The sequence below is a fragment of the Nymphaea colorata genome, chromosome 3, assembly GCF_008831285.2.
Source record: "Nymphaea colorata isolate Beijing-Zhang1983 chromosome 3, ASM883128v2, whole genome shotgun sequence".
Taxonomy (NCBI): Eukaryota; Viridiplantae; Streptophyta; class Magnoliopsida; order Nymphaeales; family Nymphaeaceae; genus Nymphaea; species Nymphaea colorata.
The window spans coordinates 2,257,042-2,267,981 of record NC_045140.1 but is presented as its reverse complement, the minus strand read 5'-3'; the positions used below and the strand labels follow the sequence as shown (position 1 = coordinate 2,267,981).

Genomic DNA, 10,940 nt, shown 5'->3' with positions numbered 1-10,940 from the left:
TAAGAAGAATTTTCGAGATCTTACTTTTTCACAAGATAATAAGCTGTGCAGGAGTCCCTCTGAGGTATAAGATCAAATACATTATTGTTTTCTCCTCATCTCCTGTTTTCGTCTATGTTACATGATACACGCTCAAAAAGAAGCTGCTGTGCACAAATGTGGAAGAAATAAAAGAATACGAAAGCTCTAAAGATGCATATGGTCATAGAAGACGCTTAGATGAATGAATGACAAGATGAACAATCAAAACCTCAACTTGGTTCTCCATGTGCTTCCTATAACCTTTTTAGGGGCGGGGTCCTTTGGCCCTCTGTCACGCTGCCCTGAAGTAAAATACAACCATCCATCCCAGTAACCAACAAGCGTTGTCTTGACTCTGAATGGCATTTTTCCAATTACTGACCATTCCTGCATGAGATTTAAATTTAATCAATCAATTAGAATTCAAACTGCTCGAGCTAAATTTTTCCTTCCACAAAAGAAAAGCAGGAAATTTTCATCTTATAAACATTACAGCTTACAAAGTTTCAAACAATGATCATTGGAGAGGTTATAAGCTGTAATTTTTATAAGATGGAAAACTCTAGTCATCTTTTATAGAAGCAAAAATAGCTCACGGGTTGCTTCCAGAATAAGTAGCCAACTATATGCAAAAGAAACAAATTAGCAACCGTTTACTAGAAACACAGTATAACAAAAAGGCAGTAGGCAACCATCAGGAAGATGCTGCCAGAAGCAAGCTTTGAGATCATCACTGCAAAAGGGACTTACTGAAAGGAGGGGGGTTTGACAGACCTGGTTGGGTCCGCGGCTGGTAGGTGGCCAGTCACTGGTTCAAATCTCAGAGGTACCTGCTCCTTGTGCAAGCCAATGCATGGCAGGACCATGGGAGTGGGGGAATGGCTTTGGGGGTTTTATGTTCCAGACTAGCGACAAAGTCTCCCAGCCTAGGGTGGTTCCCCAAAATAAAATAAAAGAAAAAAAGAAGAAGAAAAGGAAGGCAGATTGACAAATGCATAAGCCAGGAAATCAATCTGCACTGACATTCATGAACAAGTTCGTGGAATGGTGTAAAACAGAATACAGATGCGACAAACTCAATGCTACACTATCAGAATATGACAAAGCTACAATAGTTGCATGATAGAACACTGGTGAAACCTCAACCACTTAGTTGAGGATAACATGTGGCCTGATTGATCAGGTACTTAGCCCTTTTTCCATTTTATCAAGTCAGACTGCAGTGAGACAAGATCCTAACATCCCCATAAAGTCATGTCGTTGAATCTGTTCACCACCCAGAACTCATCCACGAAGTCCACATGAATACATGAACTCACTCATATAAATCTAATGCTTTTGAAATGCCAACAATCATAAATGAAAAATCATGTCATGTGGCAACAATTCAGACTGTCCATATCAAGGGACATGCCATTTTTGGACTCTTTTATCACACCAGCGCGCACACACTAGCTACAAACACATCAACACATATGGACACCCTTTTTGACATTATTTTCAATAATTTTTCAGTGACATTGGATCATTTTAATAAAAAGTGTTTTTGACCTAAAAAGTTAGAATTGTTGTTTCTATTTTATTAAAACCCATGTCCTTGTGTCCCACCTACAAGAAAGGCAGAATTTTCAGAGGTCGCATGCACATCAGCAGACAAAAGGTCTTTAATATGCTTTTTATTTCTTTCTCCTACAGATCAGGAATTCTCATGATTTTTTACCTTGACCTTCTTCCATGCACATATATAACATCAGTTGCTAGCAAACCCACATATCCAAGTGGGTAGTTGAACTTTTCAAACAATTCACAAAGTTCCCAGCTCTGTGTCACATTTAAATTTATAAAAAGAACATTAACGCATCAATGATCATTAGATTTGCCAATTTGTGACAGAAATGTGAAATATTGTCCTTGAATGCTTGAGTAATAAGATAAAGGCATACCAATGTGTCCAAACGAAATCGGAAGACTTCCCCAACGAGTATCATCTTTTTTGTCACAGGATGCTTATCCGTCGTGCCTCCCACGATTACAATGGAATTATTCAATATTATCCACGCAAACTCTATGTGAGAGTCAGGCTTTGGCATGGAGGGCCACTGATTCCAACTTTTACCATCTTCCGTCATGTAAACATCTCCATATACAACCTGATCCACAAATTTTATTACACGAAAAGCAAGCAGCAAACAAGAAAATCTGACCTGCAAATTCTTTAAAGTTGAAGCTCTGGGCATGGAATGCAAGCGAAAGAATAGCTTCGTAAATAAATACAAATGATCTGCATTTATGGAACCATTAGTTTAAAAAAAATTACTGGTCGACTGCTGTAAAGCAAACAACTGACATCTTTTTTTGCTTTACATCCACTTCTACCTCCTTTTGACAAGATACCTCAATCCTCCCCAGGCTTTTCCTTGTCATAACAGTGTTTTGTGCTTTTTCAAGGCAAATGGTGCTTGCACGTTGGATTCACGTTTTTTCACAAACAAAAAGGATTAAAAGACCTTTTTATGTTTACATAATTCAGGTAAAAGTTTGATTTTTCAAGGTAGTGTAGTTATGGAAAAAAACAAACCAAACCTCAAATCCAGTAGTTCAGAAGTAGATTATTGTTTAAATAAAGACAATATAAGAAATAGATACCTCTTCCCTCCTAGAGCATTTGAAAATGGGTGACCCTGGTTTGGCCTGAAAATCACCCTCTTGACCACCAATTACAATGAGACGGTCATCAGCAACAATGCACGCCCTAATATAAAAAAATTATAAGGAAAAAGAATCATGTAAGAAAACTAAAAAGGGTCTTCAGTAAATTACTATATTACTAGCGGATGACTTTCTTAGAAATTGCAAAGAAACTATGTCTTGGAGAAATTTCCGTGTACCTCAGCGCAAGGATATCTAATTTCATGCTAATTTAATAACGATAAAACAACTTAGCCAGTAACCCAAACACATGCAGATCACTTATAGAGTGGCAAACTTAGTTGAAAAACAATCTTCTCAAAGTCATTACTCACTACCTGAATAGCCATCATATTTATATGTGCACTTTTTTGGGTTTGGATCATTTAATCCAATTCAACATGTTGTTCTTTGTGTGTGTATATTCCTGCATTTATGTAATGGCAGGTGTGTTATTTGTATATCTACCATGTACTTTTTAGTCATTTTAGTCATATAAAGAGATTATCCATAGTTGAAAGACATCAGGGCGTGCCCAATTGTTCCTCATCCGGCAAGAGAGAGAAAAACAAAGAGGTCTCTGGCTGAGGGCTTTACCAGCAAAGAGAGAGAGAGAGAGAGAGAGAGAGAGATGGGTGGAAGAGGGAGGGACAATTACCAGTCCACTTAGCCTCCATAATGGCACCCCTAAGCCCAAGCTCAACATTCCTCAATACCATCAAGATAGCACCCTCCAAGTTTTGAACTAAGGACGTTGCTATAACACGCCACCCAACCCAACTAGTTCCGCTACCCAGAGAGAGAGCTCTAACCAAGGGTTTTGTTGGCAAACCCTCAATATGCAAGGAAAGACAAAGAGAGAGACAGCTCCGGCCAAGGGCTTCACCGAAACCTTAAGCAGAAGAGAGAGAGATATAGGAACGTAGAACACATACTCATCAGGATTAGGTATCCTCCAGCCATTACATGTCATAATTCTTCTAGATTTTCTGAAACAAAAGGCAAAGAAACCACCAACATTCCATTTTCTTGGATGTCTCAACAAAATTTGTAACTTTTAAATTCTTTCCTTCCACAAGAATATACCAAAAATGGTTTTGCTTTTCTGGAATTCTTTAGGTTCACTTAGTTTCCAAACACCATGAGAAGAGAATAAGACAGAAAATTTTACTGAGATTTACTATTTTAGCCAAAAAAATTTGCCAGAGCAACTGACAAACCTGTGAGGTCCACCATGAGGTATAGGAATCTCAGATCTCCACTCTTTTTCTAATGCTTTACCATCTTTTACAGCAATGCTCCAATGCTCCACTGCAGGTTCGTGCCGATCTTCCTTGCTGCCACCCATTACATGGAGTCTGCCTCTCCACAGTTGGGTTGCTGGGGCATACCTGTAAGTGTGAATATAATAAACATAATTTCAACTTCTCTTGGAAAAATTCCAACTTTAGCTAACGACAAAAGCTTTTACGAATGGAAATCAAATGAAATTTTTGAAGAAGCCGTGCTTCATATGAGCAACAAGATTTTTCGCTTAAAAGAAACAAAAGAACATTCCACTAAGATTCCAAAAGCAAATCTTGGTAGCCGAGATTGCAGAAAGAATTCATGCTTCCGTTTCCATTTACTTCATGAAATCTCATACTTCAGAAAGAACGAATATTAGAGAAAATGGACATTGAAAACAGTTCTCTTCGCTGCACCATAGTAGAACCAAAGATGATGGGACCCTGTTAAGGTGCTTTCTACTGATAGAGATAAAAATAGCTATCAATTCCATATGGTTTCTAACAATAGTTTATTTTGCTTCAGGAGCTCCAAATTGACTATGTCCATAATTTTGTCATATGGTTGACTAAACAGGTTCAAGCAAATGACCCTCTGCAATCATCTATAGATTGTTATCATAAATTATTCTCATGCCAAAAGATGGAGAGAAGGCATTTCAAGACCACCTAAGGTGTATTCCTTGACTCCAGTTTCACTTTTCTCTTAAGGTGGTTTTACTTTTAGTGGACATGTTTTCTTCTACACATACATTATCTTCTTCAGGGTATGCTTCAGTCATGGCTGAAGCCCATAAATATAAATAACCTGCCAACAACCGTGATACCTTGACACCCTTAACTAGATCTATACTAAATGACATCAGCTCATGTATTATTGGTGTTAAAAACAGAACAACAACTTTCTGCTGTAAAAGTTAACTACAGATTTTACTAGAAATTTAAAAAGGAACCTTTAAAATTAACATGATCATTATCATGACATCTTCATTTTAAGGTTAAGGATCCTTTTGAAGTGCATGAGGTTACATGTTATTTTCAGTGACTGGTCAAACAGGCACCAGTACATAAAATACTGCATTGTGTACCCATCTGTGCCCTGGGGTCAAGAACAACGCCATCAGTCGAATGATGGTATTTTTCAAAATAGTACTTAGCTTCATGTTTTTTAAAAATAAATGATGATCATTTAACCCATGAATTTGTTATGGATTGTGAATGACAGGTTCTTGGTTCCCTTGAACTCCCTTTTACATATCACAGTGCACATGATTCTAAAACTTGTTTTCCATTAAACAAACAATGTAAAAAACAAACACAAATTTTATTTTTGGGTATCCAATCATTTGGTTAGCTGGATTGATGCACATGGAGGTACACCATGCAGTTTCACCCAGTAACCAAGTATAGTCAGACTGTAAGATCAGGTCCAAGCCTAAGAATCTGCTGTAATCTCATCTTGAGGCTCTTGATTATGAGGATGCAAATTTATCCACATAAAGGGCAAATAGCTAATCTATACTAGAGAATGAAAAAGTTATTGGATGTCCAAGATAGAACTTGTGTGATATATGCATGAAAACAAGTACCTGGGAACAGGTAGTGGAGGCAATTCGCCCCAACTTTTTGTCTCTGTGTCCATTACAAAGCATTTAGATGTTGGTCCTCGACATTGTGGTCCATACTGTCCACTGACAATGTAAATATATCTGCCATCTGATGCCACCCCTAAATGAGAATGTGCCATTTCTTTGGGTGCATCAAATCTTCCTCCCCATGTATCATCACTAAAGTTATAAATATCCACATGGGAATGTACCTGTCGCATAAATTGAATATTAGATAGATGTCTAGAGCCAGAAAGAATTGTTTTTCATTTCAAATTCATAAATAAAATGCAAGATGCACAGCATGTCTCCATAGAAATAATGATATGGAAATAGATATATATCACAATAATCCAAAGCTTAGAAGGGTAATACTAACAAGAACAAGCAGCACAATATGCATCAAGGAACAGCAAAATAAACAAAGAACCTTTCAATAGAACACCAAGAGGCAAGAAGTGCTTCAAACAAGCAGACAACGAAGAGGGACAACAGTCCTTGATATAGACAGGAACTAGCTGTTGGAGGCTATCCAATGGCTAGAAACCCAGCCACTGGAGACTCCAGCAGCAGCTAAAAAATAAATAATATAATAATACAAACAGAAAAGGAAAGAAAAATTACAGAAATGAAGCAAAAGAATGAATAAAAGAGTTAGACCTTCCACCAGAAATAGCTTACATTTTTTCTGAACTTTCAAAACCTCCATTTAGATGAATTCTCAAACTGAATATTATTAAAAATAGGTCAGCTTTAACTTGCACTTCTAGAAAATTTGGGAGAGCTTTGCCTTCAATAGACAATGGACACCTTGTGATCTATCATAGTCCAAAAATTTGGTGGGCGAAAAAAGGTCGACAGCTTTGGTAGATGATGGACCGAATCAGCTTGGTTTACACAAATTTGGTGGATGATGGATGTTTTGTTCCCAAATATGACGGATGATGGAACCATCATGGTTGTCACCGACTGTAACTGATGGACCATGCAGTCTGTCATCATCCAAACTCACATGACAAGCTCTTATGCTTGCCAACCAAAAAGGAAATGATAAAGTTGAGTTCTGGCTCTCGATGGAATCTAATTGGATTTATATCCAAATTTGTGTCAACATTAATTCAATTAAGTCATTGGTTTGATATGGCCACTAATCATATTATAAGTATGCCTTTTTTGTGACTAATCCTGAAGAATGAAGAAAATTTAATTTGCAAAAATCTCAGCTAGATCAAAACGAATTACTTATAAAATCAGTTGAGGGTTTAAAATCCGAGTCTGAGGCTCAAAGAAACACCCGAGTATTGCTCTCCCATGGAAAATGTGGCCATCGAAGTGGCAGAGAATAGGGAAGCATTTTTATATTAAAATAACCAGAAAATGTGTTAGCTGTTAAAAATGTGAAGCAGGACATTAGGATAGTTACATCTCCACTATCATGTTTCATGCAAGAGAATTTTTTTTTTTTTGCGTGTTTCATGCATCAAGATTCATCAGTAATATGTATCTTTTCAGTAGAGAAATATGGAAAGTTCTCTGTTCAAAAGATTGGACGAGAAGCCACCACCTGGTTTTGTGTAATGCATATAACCAATTCAGGGTAACTTAATGTCCTTCTGGTAATGGAAAAGCAAAATTGATTCAACAGTTCCAGATATATTCTTCAATAACTAACTAGGAATATAAAAGGACTCAATAAACAAGTATCTCTACTGACGAAAAGTATTTAAAATTGTTTAATCTGGGAGTGGGGTTGCCTCAGACAACTCACAGAGAACATTAATCATGCAGATCAGAACTATATTGAGAAAGTCTGAACACTTACATGATCGATTGAACCATATCCGGAAAACACATATAAAAGATTGCCCAACTGTTTAGCAGAACCATCTAAACGGGGCACAGGTGCTTCTGCCATCTCCTCCCATTCTAGTTCTGGTGCAGGAAGATCAGCAAAGGTTGCATTCAGCTCTATTTTCTCAACATTAGCAACCTTTCTCTGAAGAAAAACAAAAGAACCAATTGTCATTCTTCCATATGACACAAAAAACCACGCTTAGATAGACAAGATCAACACTTTATCTCTCTTCTTAAAAAGTGAAAATGAAAGTACCACATTTTGTTTTATGCGTGCAAAACAGCACCGCAACTTTTTGGTGATTCATGTTATATTTGGCAAAGCATCAATGAGCCACAAGGGTAATAAACTAAGAAAAAGGTTCGGGGAAAAAAGGAATTAAATATTCCATATGATATAATGAGATCAGGTTTGTTCTGACATAGCACATGATACCCAGAATTAAAAAAATTTATAGTATTTTTCATCTCCGAAAACCATAATTTCTTGGTCGTTCATTTCATATTTGACAAAGTAGGACATATACCAGTCGTGAGCACTTAAAGAACCAGACAAATATGGAAGTAACCGGAAAATCTTAAGAAAGAGAATTGGCATCATAAAGTCATCAATGAACTTAATTGTCATAATTTGTGATGTCCATTCGGAATAGCCAATGTTAAAACATGATCTAGGAGGGAACTTACGGTCAGAAATTTCTAAGACCACATCTACAAAGCAGATTTAGCCAATCGATCACTGGGATCGTCAAAGAAGAGTGGACATGAGGATTTTATGTCCATTTAACGCCCCGAATCTTCACTTTCCACAACAAAAGAAATAAAAGGCATGTTATACTCTGCTGCATCATGTTGGTCACAGTCTGAAAATGCGGCTGCTTAAAATTGAAAGTCATTTTTCCTTCTGCCTCCCAACTTCAGCTCCATACAAGCTGAGGAGGGCATGTTTCTATCTATCAAAAGTAGATGACCATGGGGACATCCAAGAAAACTTCCAGGTACAGCAGTAACATCAAAACTAGAACACACTTCAACCACTAAAACCTCCCCAATGACGAATAGCAAGGAACCCCGAATACGATAGGAAAAAGGTTCACAGATTCAGCTAATGACAATGAAACAAGAGGCTAGAGCAATGGAATCCAAACCACAAGACGCCTCCATCAAATATCGAATCACCAAAATTCCAAACAATTCCCGCTAAAACCGGAGCCGGTAAGAAAATAATTCCCAAGAAAGAACCAAAAGAATGAAAAAACAATAGATCGGCAGGAAGAAGAACGCGGTAATGCGGCAGAGAATTCGACTTACCAACTTGGGTTTCTCGACGGAGACGACCTGCTTCACAGAAGGGAAGTAGGATGAGGAGGAGGAGGAGGAAGAGGAGGAGGAAGAAGAAGATGCCCACAGGAGGTTGAAGAGGAGGGCTGCAGCCAGGAGGGAGAAGCAAGAGGCCAGGAGAACGTGCCTTAGCCATGGCTGTTTGATGTTCCCGCCTCCTCCCCTCCCCATCCTCATCTCCCTCGACCTCGATCTTTACGTGGAAGTTAGGAATCGACGGATCCGTGGAACTTGGGAATCAATGGATCTATGAATCATAAATCGATCTCGCTCTCGTGGCAAAAGGAAGCGTGTCGGTGCGTATGCGTTTCCAAATGACGGCTAGAGACGAATATATAATTCCCATCAGGCTGGGAAGGAAAATGACGGAGGTCAGCGGAGAGAGGGGAGTGAGTTACATAGAACACTAGGAGGAGGACCAGCACCCCAAAGAGACCTAGTTAGCCTATGGCGGCGTGACGGCGAGATAAATTTTGTCAACTGAAACTGAATCCTGGCCGTCTAGGCACGGAGAACATCGGGAAGAAACATTTGTAGGTGCTGAGCATGTTTGGTAGCTACCATCCATGCTTTCCATACATGAGAGGATCTCCTTGCAGGCATGGTAAGGAGTATCCTGAAATCTGCAAGATGATGTTTTATTTGGTCCTAATAAACATTGCACCAGGATCACTTCAATGAAACAAAAACAATGGGTGAGAAGGAGCAAGCTGCTTGGACCATATGTAGGGAACACCACGACCTCTTGACTTTGGCATAGTGACCATACACCATGAGAGAAGGTGCTTCTAAATCTTAGAATTAGAGATGACATTCCAAAGAAATGAATTAAGGATCGATGGCATTAATACTAAGTCTTTTCAACCAAAACGAGAAGAGTTTGAGGGTAATCATGTAATGTGCTACAATTGAAGAAAGCATGACCCCGATCGTAGTTAATATATTGGAGAATGATGACATTGAGCATTCCATGAATAAAGTTTAGATTGTGTGGAGATGAGTAGAATCTTGCTAACAATAGCAGGCCAAGGTTTCGTGCTGGTAATGTCACAACTAGACATTCGAAAATGTGAATGTCTGGAAGTTGTGCTTCTTCATTGGTACCAAAGAAAAATAGTTATAAGCACTCGGCTTCATTGATAGATAGGTTATGCGACAATGGAACTTATTAAGAATCCATCTAATAAGAACAACCAAAATTTGCAAGGCTATGAAAATTAAAAGCGGAGAAAGAGGGCAGTCTTGCTAGATGTCTCACATTAATGGAAATGGGGAGATTAGTGCTACCATATATGAGCGTACCTAACTCACTATTACATATTATTTCGCTTATCCATCATTTCCATCAGAGAGAGGGAGAGAGAGAGAGAGCGAAATTTTCATTCATTTCTAAATGATTCTGGTTAGTCGCCAATACATAACAAATCTTTGTGTGTGTGTGCATGTGTGTTTTAAACCCCAGAGCAAATAGCTATGTTTGCTGAATTAGGTTATACATTCGGCCCTAAACATGATCCATATATATAAACTCACTCCCAAATGAACCATCATCATTCAATTTGACAGCTCAATTGCAAGGCATAAATGCTCATAATCAATAGGCACAAAAGAAACATTTATATCATCTATCATCTCCTTCTCAGTAGAACATGAGGAAAACCTCGCAAGACCCCTCTTCGTTTTCAGTAAGGTGTTTTAAGAATCCATATTAGATCACTGCTCCACACCTCCTCAACCCACCATTTATACTTCGAAGAATTGTTGGAGTGCCCCCACTATTTTTAACTTGAAGAATCATCATTGTGAATCTCCTGTTTTGAACTCATCTACTGTCAAAGTTACCTTATTTATCATGTTAGTATTGTTTGGTTTTTGCTATGTGAGTTCATAAATCTCTCTGACTGAATCACTCAAGAACTTCATTAAGCTTAAATTTGCTTTTGATAACATACATATAATAGTAAATCACTATTACTGTATCGTAGTAAATTGCTAGCTATTATTGCATGTAACAATAATAATAAATCACTAATACCCCATAAATCACATGGTACATCGTTGAACTATATGTAGCAAATTAGCAAAAATCATTTTGACAGTGCATTATTGTTAGTGTGTGTAATTATTTATTCTAAAGTCATTA

The 10,940-nt window shown here is 38.0% G+C and overlaps 1 protein-coding gene across 1 annotated transcript; it reads right to left on the bottom strand.

Moving 5' to 3' along the window:
- On the bottom strand, nucleotides 1–9,244 carry LOC116250684 (kelch repeat-containing protein At3g27220-like). The gene is made up of 7 exons (XM_031624503.2): nucleotides 8,768–9,244; nucleotides 7,425–7,598; nucleotides 5,585–5,814; nucleotides 3,930–4,100; nucleotides 2,668–2,773; nucleotides 1,965–2,171; nucleotides 1–408 (listed from the first exon to the last, which is right to left on the bottom strand). Exons 1-7 carry the CDS (start codon nucleotides 8,972–8,974, stop codon nucleotides 244–246), a joined length of 1,260 nt encoding a protein of 419 aa, XP_031480363.1. The 5' UTR covers nucleotides 8,975–9,244; the 3' UTR covers nucleotides 1–243.
- Nucleotides 9,245–10,940: the final 1,696 nt, after the last annotated feature.